At 41.7% G+C, this 21,134-nt stretch overlaps 1 protein-coding gene across 6 annotated transcripts in view; it reads left to right on the forward strand.

Annotated features, from left to right (window-relative positions):
- Positions 1-21,134, forward strand: part of LOC119698372 (sodium channel protein type 5 subunit alpha-like) — a 215,350-nt gene that overhangs the window by 138,937 nt on the left and 55,279 nt on the right. For 4 of the 6 annotated variants that reach the window (XM_038130203.1, XM_038130208.1, XM_038130205.1 and 1 more), the window contains 2 exons: positions 1,483-1,950; positions 16,850-16,996. In XM_038130203.1, coding sequence (XP_037986131.1) covers positions 1,483-1,950; positions 16,850-16,996 — 615 coding nt within the window. The remainder of the gene's footprint in view (positions 1-1,482; positions 1,951-16,849; positions 16,997-21,134) is intronic. The other 2 variants (XM_038130206.1, XM_038130207.1) reach the window with 2 other exon arrangements.

Raw genomic sequence — 21,134 nt, forward strand, 5'->3', positions numbered from 1 at the left:
TTTGAAAAGAAGCTGGTTTTATTTATTGGATGTAATGGCATTTATTCGGGGCAGGGGTGTAAAAAGAGGTTTAAACCATCAAATATGTCACTTAAATGCCTAGTTGTGTCTACTCTTGCCATGCACTGCCACCAAAATAGAGTTCTGAAGTGGCAAGAACAAGAGGAAGGTAACACACAGTCTCAAGTTAAGTTTGGATCTTTTCATAGACCTGTGAAAATCTTCAAATAGCTTTTTTTTTCCTGACTAGTAACAGCATTTTCCAGACCAAGCCTGCTTTGGGAGTGAGTCTTGCTCAGATTTGGCCACAGTAATCTGGTTGTGATGGCTTGTTTTAGCCTGGAGGGAGAAGCTTTTGAAGCTATATGACCTCAGAGGTGTTTATTCACAGTCACAATAGATTTCCTTCATGGCCCAGAGGATATTTAAAACAAGACTGTCTGTGAAAATGCATACAAATGTTTAGAAATGTTTTCAAATGTACAGAATGGTTGAAGTGCCTTGCCTATGTACATCATTGTCATAGAATCATAGAAGAATTTGGGTTGGAAGGGACCTTTAAAGGGCACCTAGTCCAAACCCCTGCAGTGAGCAGGGACATTTTTAACTATATCAGGTTGTTTAGAGTCCCGTCCAACCTGACTTGGAATGCTTCCAGTGATGGGAACCTGTACCTCATCATCCTCATCTTCAAAATTTTCTTCCCTAAATCTAGTCTGAGACTCCCCTCTTTTAGTTTAAGCCATTTCCCCTTGTACTATTACAACAATCCTACAAGAAGGTTTGTCCCCATTTTTCCTACAGACCCTGTTTGAGCCCTGAAAGGCCACAGTGAGGTCTTCCCAGAGCTTTTTGGGAGACTTTTTTTGTATTCTATTTGTGAGTTTATATTTGATTTTCCATGTTTTGGGGTGTTGGGGCTGGAGAGGGAGGAAGGGAATGCCAGTGTGCATTATTGTCCATGCTAAACTTTTGCACCTGAGGTCAATGTGTTTGAAAATGCCTGCAGACTCCTTTTCCTGCTGAAACCACCTGTAATTAGAAGGATTTCCATGATGGGGCTATGGTGCCACAGATGAGATGAAACTCAGACCCTCCTGTTTCCAGGACCAAAATGTCATAGTTGGGATGGTCACAATACAAAGCAACACACTCCATTTTCAGAAGGCTTCAAACCTGTTTTTATTATAGCATGCATGCTTTTTATACATTCTTGCAAAACTCATAAGTTTACTCATTGGTCATGAAAGACAGAGTGCTTATAGGAATAGACAGTTGCAGATTTCTCTTATTTATCCCCCTTTCTTTCTTGGTTTCTATGTCAACGACCTTGGTAGAAAATTCTTTCAGAGGTAAACATGGATCCTCTTATCAAACTTATCCCTGGGTCACAGAAATCGCTGTAAAACCTCTTCCACACACACACGTTCCCCTCCTCCCAATTAAAGTTCACTGATTTACTTTCAACCTCACTCCTTCCAGGTGCTCAACCTGTTCCTTGCCTTGCTGCTGAGCTCCTTCAGCGCCGACAACCTCTCGGCCCCGGACGAGGACGGCGAGATGAACAACCTGCAGCTCGCCTTCGCCCGCATCAACAGGGGCCTGCAGTACGCCAAAAAAGCCGCCTGGAACTTCTGCTGCCACGTCCTCCGGCACCCCAAGACCACAGCTGAGAAGAAGGCCATGATGAAACTCGCTGCCCAGAACCCAGGAGCCCTCAACAACTGCGTGAACAGCCACGCCACCGCCGAGCTCGGCAAAGACATGGAGAACCACAAGGAGAATCGTGCTGAGGATGGGGTCAATAAGAGTGGAGAGAAACACCCAGCAATTACAGATGATGATTTTATGACCAATCCTGACCTGTCCATTTGTGTTCCTATTGCTGTGGGTGAGTCGGATATTGAGGAGGAGGATGAGGAGCAGAGCACCTTTACGGAAATGGAGCAGGTAGGCAATTAAAATATTTGTTAATTTCAGCTTATTAAATGCCCTTCATTCCCACCCTTGGTCTGGATCCATGGCTAGTGATGCAAATGTCCTATGGCCTAATCCTGCCTTTGATATGCTGCTAACTTCAGAAGAAGTTACAGATGCATATCCAAGAGCAAAATTCAGTTTCCAACAAGAGAAATTTCCTTTCTTTGTGCTTCTCTAGGTTAATTCTTCTAACCAGAGAAATTAAATCCTTTCTCACACAGCAGACTGGTTCTTTTGCCTTTCAGCTGAATCATGGGAATGCTACAGAACAACTCTTAGGTTAGTGGAGGATTTTTCTCAAAATGGGCTCAGTCTTGGTTTGATTTGTGCAACAAGAATTGAGGGCCAGGTAGTTCTCTTTAAAATACAATAAGACAGAGGATGTTATGACAAAGCACCAGAGAAAGAGAGAAGATGTGTTATAATTTGTATTCTGACAAGAGAAAGTTACTCGCCTGCTCTTTGGTGTGACATGGCAGATTTCCATTTTTCTTTCCAGAGCACTCAGTAGTAAAGGCTGAAAAGTCCTGTGCAGTTTGAAGTGTTATATGAAATGAAGAAGAAACATCTTCAGGGGAATGCTTTTCTTTGTCTCCTTCTCCCCCTCTCCCTTTTCTACCAGCTTTATCTCTCAGCTCCACACACCATATCTAGTTAATGTTTTCCAGAACCTCCAGCCTTGATCCAGCACTTTCTGACGCTGGCTGAAACCAGTGGAGTTCAGCAGGCACTGGATCAAAGCTCCTGCTTCAGATCCAGCTGTCAGGAGGGATTCTTGATCTCATGGTTGAGGGCAAGAAAGTTTGAAAACAAAATAGTTGTTAGAGAAGGAAGGACTGTCGTAAAAAAGCTCCAAGAAAGGACTCTGTGTCAGGAGCTGGGCACAAATCAGCTGCTTAAGGTCCATTTCTGCTGCTGTGTAGTGGAAATCTCTTCAGTGCCCGTGCATCACCAAAAAGTCTTTCACAGTGATCATTTCTCTGGGGGGGTGGAACAGCAAGAGGTCAAAAAACTTAATCACCAAGCTCCACTGTCCAAATAGAAACCTAGGTAGCAAAAAGACGTGAGTGCAATTTTTGGTAAACACTTTTAGGGTGGGTTTTTTGTGTCTGTTTAGGGACTATTTTATTGAAATGATCTATGTATCCATGTGGTAGTATGAATAGCATCTAGTTTTTCTCTTTGAAGTCCTTCCGTATTCCTTGGCTGTATTTGAACCAACAAGCAGAGAACATTTGAAAAGTGAAATAGGAATGCAGCAGATGAAGAAGAGAATTGGAAAAAAAGAACTAAACTTCATGAATTGAGATAAAGAGAGTTTAATGGAAAGAAAAGAAAGATATAATAATAATAATAATAATAATAGTGGAAGTAGAATATGCAAAACAAGTGATGCTCAAGGCATTTGTTCACCACTTGTTAATCAGTGCCCAGGCAGTTCCCAAGCAGTGGCCCCTGGCCAGCTTTCCCCTCAGTTTATATACTGAGCATTTATTCTCATTCTCAATCCAAAACACAGCCCTGTACCAGCTACTGGGAAGAAAAGTAACTTTATCCCAGCTTAAACCAGGACAGTTCCTTAGTATCAGGTGAGCTGTAAATATTGCCTAGTGTATAAATGTTTAATTATGGAATTCTGAGTTTGGTGATTTTTTTTTCTTTTTAGTCTTTAAACATGCCCACAGCTTTCTGCTATGTCTGACAGATGGTAACAATCTCAAACACTCTCAGATTTTTTTTTTCCTTCACACTGAAAGCAAGAGCTTGTTGAAATTTTGAACTCTGGAAGTGTGTGCCTGTGCATGCTCAGGGGTGGGTGTTGCACCACTGCATCATTCCTCTCTCAAGATAAATAGTAACATTCACAATTGCGAGACAAATCCCAGCATAGGGAATGGAGAGTTTGGGATTTTTATGTCTTAATGTGCTTTAAAAGTGTAGAAATTCAGATTTCTCTTTAGGTGCACTATGTGTGTAAATTAGTGGAAGAAACAGGTTACCATCATTTTATACTGCAAATGTGGAATTAGAGCTTTAGTAAGATCTATTAGAGTCATGAGAGAAAGAGCTGATGTAGAAAAAGAGGCATTTCACTGAAACAACGTTATGGATAAAAGTTCATTTGGAAATATTAAGAAAACTCCTAAGAGTTTCAACAGTATTGAAACCTCATCACATGTAATAGAAATATTGGGAATTCAGAGTGCAACAAAATAGGGGGAAACAAAACCCAGTAGGAGAAGCAAACCAAGATTCTGCTTTCCCACTGTATCTTTTAATGAAATTCTCAACAAACATTAGAGGAACATTGTCGCATTACCACGAGATGTTTGGATTGCAGTGAAATAATGTGGTTCACTGCTGGCATGTGCATTAAACAGAAGGCATGGAGTTGAGAAATGAATTAATTAGCTTTGTCACTAGTGCTTTCCAGGCTTGGACAAACAGCTGCTGCAGGTCACTGCTGTTCCCCTGTGCAGAGCCCTGATCAATGGTTTGCAGTTTTTATCTGCAGGTCTGAGGGGTCTACTGCAGAAAAGGTCCAAATAAGCAGAGAGTTCATATATCCAGAAAGCAATTTTAACAAATTCCTAGAGGGGAAAATGTGTGTGTACAACGCTGTTCCAACTCAAAAACTCAAAATACATTGGCATAATAAATAAACAAAAATAGGAAGAAGCTTAACAGCAGAAATTATAATTGTGTGATGAGTTTGCATTTGCTTTTCTGCATAACCCTAATAAATTTGCACAGCTGTAAATATCCCTAAAAGGAGCAGAGCCATGAGAAATCAGATGCCAACAAATTAGAAGATCTGTCATTTTTACTGGTGCCCATTTCAAAGATGTATGATCTCTGGACTCAGAGAAAAATTCACTTGATCAACATGTGGGTTACTGCAAAAGAAATTATTGTATCTGAAGGCTAATATGAAATCCCAATTCCCTGGATATTGAGTTGTGGGACATTACAGTGGGCTGACCCTTTTACCAAGGACATCCCTGTGGGACTGCGGAGAATAAATTTCCTCACTCAATGCCAGAAACTTTAATCCTGCAAGCCCCAACTCCATGGGTGTCCTTCCTCCTCCACTCCAGGATGTCCAGGATAACCAGATTAGAGCTCCCAAAGGAAGAACAACATGAACAAGAGCAAAATTTACATGATTGCACTGAGAGGGCACAATTAGGGTGAAGTATCACTTTGTGCAGAGGGCATCACGCAGAAACCAAACAAGAAATACCAAGGGTATGCTAAACATTCAAATCTATTCCAACTTTCCCCTAATTACAATCCATATTTTTACATATTTCAATATTTTAGTATGTACAAAGGGAATGTGTATGTACATTTACTTCTGAGGAGAAGACAATGTACCCTGCTTCCCTTTAAAGTTGTTGGCTGACCTGGAATTGAGCAGCCCTTTGGCAGCACTGCCAGAACATGTTTTCCTCCTCCTGCAAGTGGATTTTGGTGCAAGAGCATGGAAAAGGAGGTGACAGGAGATGCATAAAAAGGGATAATGTGGATGAATGCCTCTGCAGTGCACAGCTGGAAAACCTACACAACTCTTACACACCCTTTTCACATCCTCTGTCAGTTGAAGATCCCAGCCCAGATATCCTGTGCTTCCATCAGTCTGACTTGTCCAGTCTAAAGGAGAAAGGCTGAAGGGATGCTGGTTTTGGGCAGAACCACAAAGTTATTGATCTCAATGGGGTGGTTTAGGGTGAGGATCATCTTAGCTTACAGCTCCTATACCAGAAAGGGTACTTCCCAGGTTCTTCCCAGAAAGTCACAAAACTACTCAAAAATAAGCCATTGTGGCTATGAGAAATGGAGCCCAAAGCATTGCACGTGGCAGCTTGAAATTTCAGATGATGAGAAAACCTTCTGTGACTGCACATTTTCCTCTGAGTAATGGAAATGTCTAAGTTTAAATTTCAGCTGCCATTTCTATTATCAAAGCTTGCACTGGCAGCAGCCGTCGTCCTGAAAGCTGCCAATTTGTGGCACTGTCATTGAGAGGGTTTTGAAGGAGTGATGCCATCTGATGGCTCCCAAATCTCCTTTGATTACTGAGATGCAAGTGAAATGCTCTGCCAGCTCGGAGAGCCAGGGGACACGTACCTGTACCTGTAGCCCACACATCCCACAATGAAAGGATTCAAAAGAAAAACAGAACCATGAAAGTCAGCACAGGCACAAGAAATGGGGAGGGAGGCTGAGAAAGAGCTGCCTTGAGCTAAATTAATTTGTCACTGCTGTGTGATATGTGTGTTGCTGCTGGCCACTGCAGCATTTTAGTTTGTGTCTTTATCTAACCCCTTCTCCTTGACCTGTTCATAGTGCTGGGGGAGTCTCTCCCTCTCAGTCCACAAGGTTTCTTAAGGATTTAATGATTTTAGCCTCATGATGAGAAGAAAGAATAACTCTCCTTCAATTTTTCCCTGTACTTGACATGTAAATTATGGGTTTTCCCAGCAGGAAAACAGCTCCCAAGAGCTCAGCAGCAACCACAGTAATCTACTGGCTGCATCTTCTTGAGGTTCTTTTGGGTTCTCATTTTGGCTTCCTAGATGATTAAAATGTGGAAGTTACCATCTTGAGCCTTCACAGAGTGTCTTGTAATTGCTTTATGACCATTTTTCATATGTGGCACCACCTTTCAGTGCCTTGAAGAAGAAAGAAATAGATTATGGGGACAGCAAGGTGATGGGACGATTAAGTGGATAGTCCAGTCCAACTAATGCAATGGATTCTACAACAACTTACCTGCAATTTAGCTACATTGCTAAATGTAGACATCAGAGGGGTTTGTACCATTTACATTAGATATCTAAGTGCAAAGCTTTTATCTTCAAAAACTTCTGCTTTAGTTGTGCTTCCCTTTCAAGTGGCCCACAGCTGTAGCCCAGAACAGTGTGTGCCTTTTTCACAGTGACATCACTTTTTGATTCAGAGGAATCCTGATAAATGGGCCTAAAGGAGGTTCCAGATGAGTAATGCTGGGTGTCCTAAATCAGCCCCCAAAATATGATATCCTGCACTTACAGTTAACTCTGTCTTGTACCTATTACCACAGTCAGGTTCAGGTTTTTGGGCTCACTGTCTGGATTCTTTTGTTCATCCATGACTTCCTACAGCTGGGAAATCTTAGTAGTACAACCTAAAGAGTGGCTCTCCTCTTTCCTTCTCATTTGACTCAGTCCAGCAGGGTTGTTACATCTTTCTGCCCTTCCTTAAATTGAGTTACTACATGTGTTGCCTTAATCAAACCTCCTGTTTTTGGCCACCCAGCATGCCACTGAGGAGAAAACCTATTGTGTATGCTGGGTCCCCAGACGAAGGAAGGAACAATGAATCTGGCTCCATGTTCTCAGAAGGCTAATTTATTATTTTATGATACTATATTATATTAAAGAATACTAAACTAAACTATACTAAAGAATACAGAAAAGATACTTACAGAAGGCTAAAAAGATAATAATGAAAACTCGTGACTCTCTCCAGAGTCCCAACTCAGCTTGGCCCTGATTGGCCAAAGAGTGAAAACAACTCACAGCAGAATGCAATGAAACAACCACCTGTGGGTGAACAATTTCCAAACGCATAGCACATGTGAGCACAGCACAGGAGAACAGCAAACGAGATAAGAATTGTTTTCCTTTTTTTTTCTGAGGCTTCTCAGCTTCCCAGGAGAAAAATCCTGGGCAAAGGGATTTTTCAGAAAATGTCACAAAACCCCACGCTGCAGTGGCTCTGTGGCTCATGGCCACATCTGACACTGAGCCCCTCTGCAGTGACAGAACCCAGCCTGGACACCAATTTTCCGCAGAGATCACACCTTTGTGCCTTCACTGGCAGCGCCCTGCCGAGCCAGCAGCACTGGCCTGCTTGTCTCCAGAAGATGCCATTATTGATTTGTTCCGAGGCAGTGGCTAATTGGGTCACACACAAAGTGCTGCCTGCCTGCTGCCGGGACCAGCGCTCCCCGGCCGCCCAGCCCGGCCTCGGCTCCAGGCACGCACGTCCCGAGAGCCCTGCCTTGTCTTGCTGAGCTCCCAGGTACCCCCACAGCCACTTTGTGCCATCCCGAGGAGGACTGGCCTGTTCTCTTGCCTCAGGATCACCCCTGGCTCCCGGAATCCTGAAACTGCAGAGAATTGCTGCCGTGTCTCCTGGGAGTCACCTTTCCCTGACCTGGCAGGGAATATTGCCTGCAGGACTGTGTTTTTCACTGCCTCTCAGGCTTTCCTGGTTTCCCACCTGCACAGCTCCACTTCTCAGTGGGATTTTCCTAGACCGCTCTGGGCACAGCAGCAGCTCTACTGTCATTTTTGGGATGTTTGGATCTGGGTCTGCATAGAGGACCCAAGGGATGGTCAGTACCTGGATTTTGCACAGTGGATGGATGTTCTTTGCTCCAGAGCACACTTTGCTCTCTCAATTATATGGGTTTTTTCTCAATTGACATTTCTCCCCCCTTGTATGCCGTTGTCTGGACTTCATGAAATACATTTCCCAGGGAGAACAGTTTTCCAGCTGTAAATGAGTAACTGCCTGTGCACACATCAAAAAGATAGAGCTGGCTTCCCTTGGTCTCTATTCCATTGGTGCAGTCTCTATACTGCCCTGAAATGGATCAAAACCCCAAGCTTTTATTCTCTTCTTCCTCTTAGATATTCCAGAATTACTTACTCATTTCATTTGACAAGGTGAAACTGTTTCTGATGGCTTGTCTTCCAAGTTTCTACCAGTAAGAGATTCATAATGTTGAGGTCAGAAAAGACCATTAAAGTATGATGGTTTTCCTTTCTCATAGCACTGAGTCAAAGACTACAGCTAATTTCTGCAGGGAGCCTGTGAGTTTATTTTAGCTATGATGCATCATTTGTAAGATGGGGGAAAAAAAAAGAATGACATTTCTCAGGTAACAGAAAGTTCACCATCTGCATGTGGACCCACATCTGTTTTCTTTGTACACAGTGGAAATTTTATTGTACAATTCCTGTTCATTACAAACATGCTTCTAAACCTGAAGGGATTCTGTAAAAGTCAGTGGGATTATTCCAGGTTGATGTAAGTGTAGCTGAAATTATTGAAAATTGCTATAAAAATGCCAGTGCACAAAGATTTTGTTATAGAATTGTTTGTGACAATATCTTATGCTCCTAATAATTCTAACACCTATAAATCAGAGATACTATGAAGCCATGTGTTTATTTGACAGGGTACATTAATTTCAGCCTTTTACTGCAGGAAATATACTTTGCTGTCAGGAGCCCTAATGCCCTTTTCAAATAGTATTTATATTCTGTCTGTTTGCAGTTCCAGTCTGTGGGACACGTTCTCTCTGAGTATAACTAGATAAAATACCATTGAATCCTGCTGATGACTCCCCAGTTCTCACTGGGAGGAGAGTGAGCCCACGTGTGTACATGCATGCTGCACACAATAAATCTTACAGCATCCTTCTTGTCACCTTTATTTGGGCCAATATTTTTCTGATCATTAAGTAAGATGAAAAGGGGGTTTCTTTGTTATTCTGTATATAGTTTGCCTGGATTTATCACTTTTTAAGCCGTATCTTTTGCTTCATGTTTCTTGAACACTGTGTAGAACTCAATTATTGGCTAATTATTTTTGGCAATAAAAGAGAACATTCCTGGATTTATTGTCTTCAGAAGAGTAGCAGCAAGGGCATTAGAAAAAAGAAAACAGGACTGTAAATCCCAGCAGCAGATTTAAAGCACCTGTGTCCTCATCTGGGCTTCTACATGTAGAAAGATGCTTGTGTTTATTTCATGGCAGCAGAGTGGGGCAGAAACTCCTGTGTCAGATTGCTGCTGACGTGACTGGAGCACTCACACCCCAAACAGAGGTTTTAGGGTGCTTATTCAGTTCTTGGTGCCAGGCAAACATATTTTGACATATTTGTCCACAGCATAACGCCTAAGGTGCAGGAAACACAGGGAGCTGATGGAGGAGAGAAGGAAAGGAGGGGAAAAAAAAAACCAGGCTGGCATTGAAAGAGCTGATATCAGGCACAGCAGAGTTGACAACATGCGTTTGGACAAGTGCCCGGACCCAGGACTGTGCGTCAGTCAGTCACAGCTTGCTGGATGCCATTTCCCAGGATCCATGTCCCTCCCCGGAGCAAAAGCTGACCAGAAATGAGCATTTCTCACTGTTTCTCCCTTTGATAAAGAAAATGCTGACATTTAGCATTTTGGACAAAAAGAGCAGCAGCCAGTTCCCCAACAGCTCCCGTGCCATGTGAGGCAGTGTGTGCATGTGTTGGAGGGGTAAAACTGCTCCTTTTAATTGCACTCCAAAATAACACCTCAAATAATGATTATTTTGTTGCTGTTGCCTGTAATAACATAAAACTTTCTTAATGATCAAAATATTAACATCTTAATTGTGTGAAAGGTTCTGGGTTATTTCAGGCACTCACACTGACTGCACTCCAAGGCAAATTTCCAAAATTTAAACTTCCATCAGAGAAGCCCATTAGTTTGAGTTTTTCATATTATACTATGGAGAAATCCCAATTACCGAAAGAAACATAAAGTAGATTGTGATTAAACTTCAAAATGCAATTTAGCAGAAGGTATTAGCTTGAACTCTGAACAATGAACACTTATGAAACGCTTTCACTGCCTGTTTAAGCCTATTGAATTGATAACAGTATAAATTAACTTTGGCAGTCCATCTTTTTGCCAAGTTCTTCCTCTCAGACAAGTTTTAAGAGTTGACCCTTGGAATAATGAATTTCTGTTTTATTATGGGCAGTGTGTTGCTCAGTGTGGTAAAAGATCTAGGGCCAGGAAGACAGAAGCCATTAGAAAAAACGTGCCTTGCTCCTCTGCAGCCAGAGTTCAAAGGCTTAAAATATTCTGGATTAATCCAAGAAGGAACACTGCTGAGCTGCTGCCTCTGAGGGATGACATTTTGCAAAGCATCCAACTCTCATGCAGAGACCATCAGTTAGTGGCTGTGATGAAGTTTGTCTGGCAAAGTTTTAGTCCACCTTTATTCAAAATAGAGGAAAATACCAGGTCAGGCTGGTTCCAGGGGAGTTTCTGCTGCTAACATGCTCTGCTGAACAGCTGTGTTTTCTGGCCAGCCCTGCCCTTGGACATCCTGAATTGTAATGGCCAGATAATTTTATCCAGCTAAATACTCACAGGTGTGTTATTTTTCTAGAGCAGGTACTGGAGTTTTCTTACAAATATCCTCTGACTTTTTTGGGGAAAAATGTGTTTCTTAGGTCAAACAGGAGGATAAGATCTGTGTTTAACTTGCATAGGTGTAACTTCAGACTTCCATGCCTCTGAAAGGTGACAGCACACAGAAAATCACCTGGGACCTACAGACATCCAGGTTGGGGGCATCATCTACCCAGGGGCTGGGCAACAAACTCTGCTCTTTCTGAACTCAGAGACTATTGTGTTTAACCTGTTTTGCCCGTGTGGATCTTATGCATGTGTTAGTGATTTGGATTTTTATAAATGTGGTTCCCATAAAGGCTGAGTCATCAAGAAAGTGAAAACAAAAATATGCATATGAATTCACAGAGCAAACGTGAGCAACACCTTCTAATTCTGATGTTTTACTGCTCCCTTTGCACCATTTTGTTTCTGGCTTTTGCATAGATGAATGACAAGAGAAATGACAGGGAGGGGTGGATAAATGCTGCAAAATGGAACAAAAATCAGTGCACTAAGCTGTGGTGTCTGGCTGTTCCTGCTGAAGTAGAATTATGGACCAAGTGGCATAGGATGGAGAGGGGGCATCACCAGTCTCTAATAATCAGGTTTAGACTTTCCTGGCTTTGTCCCCTCTATGAAATATTTGCAGGTCTTAAATGATACATGTGTGTGTCAGCCTTAAGGTAGGACTTGACACACTTTACATTGGTATTGCAAATGTTGTATTCTGCCAATAAAATGCTCTTAGAAATGAACACAGTGTAGCACAAGACCTTTTTGTGTCTCAGCTATAATCCTCGTGCTGTGGTGTGGTATTGCTCCAGGTTTCCCTGTGATAGCCCATTAAACTGAGTAGTGGCAACTCTGCATTACAGAAGCAAATCTTCAAAGCAGGTTAGAGAGATTCTTAAATGTGCACATTTAAAATTGACAGCTGCTCTCCAGCCTTCTTTTATTCCTAGCAGAATAAGTGATACTAATCTTCCCCTTGTCATATTATGGAAGTAAGGGAATTTTCCTGATATATTTGGTGATCTTTCTTCATGCAGAAAGATAAATGCACTGATTTTGTTGGTGCTACAAGGATTTACATTTATTTGTGAAAGAGAAGAACCAGGATCATAAATGATCTGTTCTGGTAATAAGAACCAATGATTCGTTTCTCCCGTTTGTGGTTATTTATTTCTCTCCCATTTCAGCTCAGATTTTTCAAGGCTTTTCAGAAAGAGTGAATTCAGCATATTTGAGAGTTGTCAGCTCTGCAGACTGCAGTCTCCTGTTTACTTTACAAACGGAACAAGTGCCACCAAGGCAGTAATGCAAGCTCACCGTCTTTCAGCAGCTCTGCAATCTGCTTGCTTCTCCACTTATGTGGAGGTAGTATATAAACAGTTCAGTTTTCACCATCATTTACTTGTTGGCTCCTTTGCAGAGGAAGGGTGCCAGTTACTAGATGCAAACTGTTGCTGAGAAAGGGTGCCAATTGCTACCAGGCACAGCAATTTTGTGAAATCCATAGTTGTCTGCAAGGAGAAACACAAACATCAACAACCACTTTACAGAGTAAACAGCCCTCTTTACTACACATGAAAAGCTCTTCAGACTTCCCTTATGGTATCCAAAATTTGATTTGAGCATAGGAAACTTTGCAGGTTAACATGTGTTGTCACCTGTTAAAGGAGCTGGATTTCTTGAGAAGACTCGATGTCATGGTGTCCCTCATTAATGAATTGCTAAAGCAGAGATTCTTCTGTTGTCAGAATCCTGCTGCTCCTCTCATGGGCATCATCCCAAGGTAAAGGAGGATCCCCCTGGCATGGCCCAGTGTGTGCAGGCATGTATGTGGGGGACGAGGAAAAGCCTCCAGTGTTGAGTCTGTACCTGGAAATATCCTGACCAACTCATTCCTGGAATGTGACTGCAGAACTCAGACACACCTGAAGGTCTATTAGTGTCTCAAAAGTGGGCTTCAAAGAGGCAGCTGGATGCATGAGTATGGTGGGAAGTGGATACATGGCATCAAAGCTTCCCATTGCATTGTGACTTGAATAAAAGGCAGCTTGCATTTGCACTGTCTCACCAGAGAAAGGGAAAACCCTTATCCTTCTCATAAAATAGTAAAATAATTAGCTTCATCCATCCATATCATTTTTGCTCACTGCCTCTGCAGTAACAGCAGCAAGGGAGGAGGGCCCCAGAGCCAATTCCCATTTCTTTCCTCCCCACCTGCTCGGGACAGGAAGCTTCCTGCTATCAAAGGATTTGCACATCTTTCTCACAACAGCCACGGCCAGAGAATCAGGGAACAAATGTCATAAGACAGGGTCATGATCTAGGGAGTGAGAGAAGCATCAGGAGAACCCATTTGTACCTATCACCGCCCGAAAAGCAAGTCCTGGGATCCTCTTTCTAAATTTGTTTGCACAGAATGGAAAAAATGATATTTCCATGGGGAAGGAATAAAGTGAATCCACGCTGATGACAGGTATTTGCCTTGTTTTGCCAGCAGCAAGTCCTCTTTCCAGAGGAGAGGCATTTGCACTAATCCCCATTTGAGCCTGGAACAATTAGGCGATGTGTGCTTCTCAGAGACACGACGCAGTGTGGAGCCTTTGCATTTATTTGTGTCAGCAAACAACTATGTGGGTCTGTGCACCAGCACTCTTGAGATGTCACCCAGATTATGCCTTGTTTCCAATCTGGTAGCTGTTTTCCTGGTGCTACAACTGGCCTGCAGCGTGAGAGGGGACAGCACTGTCCACCCCTCTACCTCTGCTGGTATGGTGCTGGCAGATCACCTCTTTTTAGGCCCTGTGTCAGAGCAGAGGTGAGCAAACTTTTGGTTCACACTGAGGACAGTCCTGGGCTCCCAACCTTCCCTTTGCATGCACAAAGTTTTAGGACCATTCAATGTTTTTACTTTACAAATGAAGAAAGCGACTGAATTGATAAATATTAACATAATGTGTATTGCCTTGGCAACGTGGCACTTGATACAAAAATTAAACATAAATTATGTAAACCACCCACGGTGGGAAGCTGTACAGGAGATAGACCTGCTGCCGTTGCCACCAGAAGAACAAATCATCTGGAATAAGGACAAAAGCAAACAGCCTGAAGTTAAACAACATAAACCAAAGGCACCTTTCCCCAGACAGGTCTCTGCTGATTTTCAGGTGCTGTGTGCTGGAAGTGAGACTGTCACATCTCAAGAGAATTGCTCACCAGGGCTGTCATTGGTTGCTTGCAAAAACTCAGTTGATTCCCTAACACTCCTTTTGGGATCAGTCTGCACAACCAGATTCTTTGGAACAGTCTATTTCTCTTACTCATTTCCTCCCAGCTTTTAAATTTAGAGGACAAGTCTGAAAACACACGTTGATGAACCAAATTGTGGTCTGAGCACATGGTGCCCCCATTGAATATTTTGCCAGGATATATTCATCAGTTTTAATTCATGTTAACTCATTGGATACTTGCTACAAGTGTGATCTCTGGGAAGAAGCCAGGACCACATTTCCTGGAGTTGAGTCTCTGTGAAATCATTGCAAAGTCCTGGTACCTCACAGAGGGATTAGTAAATAGAGAATTGGTGTAAGTTTGGCATTTGAGTCTAGCTTAACACAAAAATTTGCTTAACAATTAGAATATTCATCAGATCAGCTGAGTTACAGTGTCTGTCCTCTTACAGCGCAGTTTCTGGTGAATCTGAGTGCACAACCTTTCTTCATAAATGAACTTGAGACGTCACCTCAGATTGTGTTGCACTTCCAACGTGAAACAATTGTTTCTGTTGTTCCAGTGGTGTAACCAATATCATGCCATTAAGATTACTTGGTACTAAGCTGTATGCACATTGCATTAAAAAAAAAAGACATTTTATGGCTGAATGCCTTAGTTGTGTGTACTGTGCCTTCCACATTGGCTTCTCTCCTGAATATTAAACTATTTCCAAAGACAAAGACTGCTTAAAAGCCTTAAAAAGTGTTACTTTTTGTCAGAGACATACCTGTAACTCTGTGGTTATTGACCTATGAAGATCAGTGCTAACGTGTGACTAGAAATTGTATATAGTACCTTCCTATGCAGAGGGTATATGTTTGGACAGGCATAATTTGATTTATTAAAGTTGGAATATATTTTAAACCATATGCCCTCGAAGCATGAAACAAGAATTTTGATTTTAAATTAATTTCCAAGAAGCATACAACGACATTTGAAAAGACTGGTACAAACCTGACAGTCCAAAACTATTTATACAGAGAGCAATTTGCTTAACCAACTGCTTCCTTTGTGTCATTTGGTCTTTCAGATAGTTACATTTGGAATAAAATGTTTTTCTGCTTCAGGTACCTCTTGAGGGACTTCCTGCAGTGATGTGGCTTTAAAGCTGAGGCAGGTAGTCTGAGGCTCCCTGGGGAAGGGAAATTTGCTTAATACCTGAATAACACTGAATGTCAGTCAAGCCAAGGGAAAGAAAAAAAAAAAAAAAAGCTGGACAAGTGAAAGATAAATAGGTTTAAATAATTACTATTGAAATCTGGTTTTGCTTGTAATTTTTTTCTCAGCATGGAAGTCCCTCTTTAAGCAATTCAGCACAGCCCTTTGAATCCTGCTGGAGTTTTATAAATATTTTAGTAGCTGCGTTAGTAATGGCATGAACAGTGGTAGTGCTGTGATGAGCTGTGGGGTTTTCAGTGAAATCCCTGCCTTAGGTGGATCAATCGAGCCACGCAAACAGAGCACCTGGGCCTCCAGAGTGAGGGACCAACCCTGCAAACATCCTTTCCTCTGCCATTAGTCCTGGGAGAACTTCTTGAGAGCTCAGCAGCAATAATGACCACCCCAGGAAGAAGCGGCTGGATTTAATGGCACCACGCATAGGAGCGAGCACAAGGTCTAGTCAAATGTGTTTACTAAGAGAAAAAATTATTGCTGTGCTTCCAGAGTCCATCCCCTTTCAGGGAAGTGCTCTCCTTTCAGCCTGCGGCTGAGCACCGTGTGCTTCAGTGGGTGCAAAGTGGCTTTAAGTGTTTTGCTGAATAGAAGCCTCAAACATTTGCGTGTTTACCTGCAGCTTTTCCATATCTATTTTCAGATATCGTTTATCTTTTCCAGTGAACTTTGCATTTTCTTCCCCTGCAATGTGTGTCTTCTCTGGGTGGGGATTTTTCACACTGTTTCAAGCAGACTCGTAGAACAATATTGGGTTTTGCCCTTGTGCCTTTCTCCAGCTTTTACATTGAGTGTCACCACTTGATTGTGAATGTTCAGAGTACACTCCTTGGTTATTTGGCAGCCACCTCTCTCTGCACCTCAGGTCACTGGAGGAAGTTTCTGTCTCAAAACCAGGCTCAATATAGAGATGGCAAGGAAATTTCATCCCACCTCAGCAACAAAAGCTCAGAAAAAAAGTTGGTCTATTTGTATGTCCATTTTCTACAGCCAGATATCTTGGCATATCCAAGTTGCTAAAGCTCAAAATTTGCAACATAAACTTGTGTTATCTCATTTCTTGCCATTTTCTTTAAGATGTCGTCCCCTGACGAGAATAGTCCAGGCTGTTTTCTCTTCTAGCTGGAGAGTTCTCCTTAAGAAATAAGCATGCTATCAAAGAAAAGGAAAATAAACCCATCTAGGATTATTTCCAGCAGGAAAAGCAGCTGCAGCTGAGGGGGCAGCGATGCCAAAGCCCAGGCGTCCGGAGTCAGAGCTCTGAGATTTATGAAGAGTTAAGTGAGTTGCACGTGGATAAGCAGTTGAAGGCTGAGCCACCACCTCCAGTAGGGCAAAAAGAGGTAACACAACCAACTTTCCTACCTGATACTGCATGAAATTCATTGCACCAGCTCTGTAGTGCATGCCACTGGTTTATGTGGGGTTTATGGCTTGTGAAATACGTGTTTGTCAAGGGGTAGGAAAGCACTATTGTCTAATAGGTATTACAGTCTTAATAAAGAAGAGAGAGGATTTTGTCGTTATAAAAATAATTGGAAAGCTTGGAAAACGTGCATTATAAATTAAGATGGAATTGTAAGAGGCTTTTGGGGGAAAAAAAAAACCACACCACACAATCATCTATAATGTTACTGTCTCATTTTAGGAGAAAATATGTGTGTGATTTCCCACGGAAAAGCAGCTCTAGGAATGGCATCTGCTGAGTTGGCAGACCTGAATGTTGAGTTCACTGGAGGGCATCTGCTCTCTGTCACAGATTAACATTTCTTTTCCTGTTCACACACACCTAAGAAAGGTGGGACAATTTAAGTAGCTGATGTGAAGGTGCTAGCTAAAGAGCAAGCCCTGGTATTATTTAGCTGATTTGGCCAAAGTGCAGCTCATTAATTGTTTCTTGATGTGTACACATTGACATTTATTTTCAAGTTGTAGGATGATGTTGTCCTCATAACCATAAATATCAAAAATAATGTGTTAGTACTGTACACTGAGTGACTCCAGGCTGTGCAATTGCTTGTATTCTCCTTGCTGACTTGTTTGGGGTTCTTCCCCTTCAGATTTAGTATTTTATTGACATAACATTGCCTTTATTATTAGAGAGTGATGGATTCCTCCCTTTGAAATCAGGAAATGGAGGTTTGAAATGTCCTGGGAGTTTGGAGAACTCCACAGCTGCTTGAGACTGGAACCAGGGATTGTTGTGTGGGATGAAAATTGATGAAAAGGAAAGGATGGTACAGCACTCACACACATCACACCTTTCCCAGTTCTACTGTAAAACTGCAGGAAAGTTTGTGCCCAGCAGGAGCAATCCCATGAAGAAATCTTGACAGGATGATAGGAAACAGACCCATCCCAGAGCCAGGGCTCCCCTTCTCCAAGCCTGCTGATTCATGTTGTCTTATGGGTGGAATTTACTGAACTAAATGTAGACAATCTGCATCTGGACTTGTCATCTGAAGCCTCTGTTTAGACAATGTAGGCAGGTAAATGTGTCTCCAGCCGAAATCAGCATTTACATTAGGTCAGATCTCATAAAAGTGCCCATTTCTCTCCATTAACTATAAAGGGAGCACTTAGGTTGCACACTTAGGTGAGATAAATTCCACTCACAGGAACCAGAAATTCTCCAGCTGTGAAGCATTTCTTTAAAGGGCAATCCTTGCCAGAGTACTTCATGGCATATTCATATTCAGAAAGAAAACATCCTGAATTTAGAGGAAGAAGACTCAAATATTTGATATCCTGGTCTCAGGGAAAAAAAAAAAAAAAAAAAGTATGTATATTTAGCAAAGAAATACAAAACTTTCAAACAATGTAAAGAAGCATTATAACTAGGAGGAATTAGTAGACCATGTCAGGCATTTTTCTCTCAGGGGATTAGGTCTCCTTCATGTTTAAATATCTTTTCAAGACAAATGGACCCTGTGATCCTAACAGAGAGGCCAGAAAACTATGTCCTTTTTTAGTGCTATAACAAAATGTCATGATAAGTCAGGAACATTCTAGCCTCGATATATACAGCAACATCGTGATAAAGAAGTAATCCCCATTTCCTCCCTCAGCTTTCAAAGGGTCCTGAGACACAAATGCCACCCCTCTATAGCAGAGTATAATTGGTTCTATTTGCAGCTGCTTAGAAAGAGGTGGAGGAACATGGCAATAATCCAGGGATGACTTGAAATCGAACGGAAGTTCACACGAGGCTATGAATGCCAACACAAAAGAGCAAAGCCCAAAGGATGCTATTTTGGAAGATCTCGTGTGGACATGACATACCCACGGTCCCCCTGTGCAGAAGAAATCTTGGTGCCAGCACGCCAGGACACGCTCGTCATATTTTTGATGAATGTCCCAAGAAGTTGCAAGTGGCCAAATAAAGCCAACATCTGCAAGGGAGTCACAGATTTGGTATGGCCAAGAGGCAGGGCTTTCAGTGACTGTCAGTAACAGGAAACGCTGGACGTGTTCCGAGTAAAACTCCGTTGGTAAAGGGTCCATTATATGATTAAAAATTCATTCTATATCAATCATCAGAAAGGCACTGTAGAAATAAAATCGTTGGTGTCACGGGTGGAGAGGACTTTGGAGTACAAACTGGTTGCTTTCTCTGCCAAAATGCTGACCCATAAAATATTCACACAACTTTTTGGAATCTGGTTTAAATGGATTTCTGGCTTTAAACTTAAATTTCTTCATTTACCAAAAGGAATAATTCACTTGCTAAAAAGAAATATCTCATGCCTGGGTATATTTCCTTGAATACCAGCCTTTTCTCACCTTTTTTTTCCTTTTCAAGTGCCATTTCATTACAGTCTTTTTATCCATCAGTCTCTTTGTATGAATTAATATTGCTTACTTTAATAGTCTGTTGCTTGCATCCTATTGTCTGGGGTTTATCCCCTGAAGTCATGCACCATTGTTCTTTCATTTCATTATTTCTTGTAAATTAATATCTCTGAGCCATTTAGCTGACTTTTTTTACCTCTTTCTTTGCAACTTCCTCAACTGTTCCTTTTCTGAGTTCTTTTGCCAAGGAGGAAGTGCAATATTCCAAATACATTTTCTACAGAACTGTAAAAGAAGCAATAATATCTCATTATTTAGACATGATGCTTTCATATGGTTTTCTACATCGTTATATCCCACTGCAAAATCACATCTATTTTTTTTTTAATATTACTCCAAGTTTTCAAAATGTCCATTGAAATTTTCCTGTAACTTGCCCATTTGTACTTTTTAAAATCGTGTCCCATTTTGCTGTATTCTCTCCATGTTTCCCTTCTCTTTTCCCTTCTGCTTCCTCGATTTCAATACTCTCTCCAATTTAATATTATCAGCTAACATGAGGATTATATTGGTCAGGACCTCTTCTGTATCTTTAGTGAAGATAATGCTGACCCTAATCCCTGCAGATTTCCTCCTCTGAAGAGAAAGTTTGTGCTATATTTGGGTCCTTAGAATGGCTTTTCTCCACACAGCAATGGGTGAACCTGAGCCAATTACAATTTATTTTAAAAGTAGGCTTTTCTGTAACAGACATCCAACTGTTTTCTTAAGGTTTATATATCATATGTCAATTTGATAGATTAGGGCTCTGATTTTCAGACGTGAGGCAGAGAAGGGAGGTAAGAGGGCTAGAGCCTTGAGCAAACATCAACTTTCAATGAGATTTCAGCGTCTCACTGCTAAAAAAGCTAAAGGCTTTTTGAAAAACACTTTCAGATCAATTTGCTGCTATTACAGGCACAAGCAGTGGGTGTGGAAGCCCTGTCCAGGGACTTAAAACAGTCACTCCATCAACAAACACTTTAAAAGCTGCCTTCTGCAAACTGAGTTTATGCACCAAGGGAAGATCTTCCAAAGGGGTCTCTGATAGATTCCTTGCCTCTGCCTGGCACACTTCCTACATTCACCTATCCCAAGAAAGAAGGAGGAGATTCTGTATTTGTCTTTTTGCCTTCTTTTGAGCTCTTTTCAGGCTGTTTGTGCAGAGTTCTCTTAGCACACAGGAGAACCACCTCACTGCCTTTATGTCTATGACATTTCACTCTCAGTAAGCTCTCTCCTTTTCTCCTCTCTGTCTTTATTTAATTTACTTTAATCACAGACCTGCAGCAAGTGTTTAGTGATCTGTGATTCCCATGATTATTCCCTTTTCCTCCTCGCTCAGCTCAATGTTGTGTTTACTTATTGCTGCTCTCCTGGGCCGTTTCCAGTTTTCCATGAGCATTCACTATTGATTGCTAATGATGTGTTAACTGGGTGTATTGGATCCCTTTATGCTCTGCAGCGTGCCTTGCCTGGATCTGCTGGGTTGTATATGTGTATATATAGGCTTTCTGGCTATTTCTCTACTTACATTTATTATATTAATTTCAACAGGCTCTCCCCCTTCTTGTTATTGATCCCCTTGTTGGATGATTTTAAGAAGTGTTTATTTTCTGAGACAACTGAATTTTGATTAGCTGCATTCCC

The sequence above is a fragment of the Motacilla alba genome, chromosome 2, assembly GCF_015832195.1.
Source record: "Motacilla alba alba isolate MOTALB_02 chromosome 2, Motacilla_alba_V1.0_pri, whole genome shotgun sequence".
NCBI classification, from domain to species: Eukaryota; Metazoa; Chordata; class Aves; order Passeriformes; family Motacillidae; genus Motacilla; species Motacilla alba.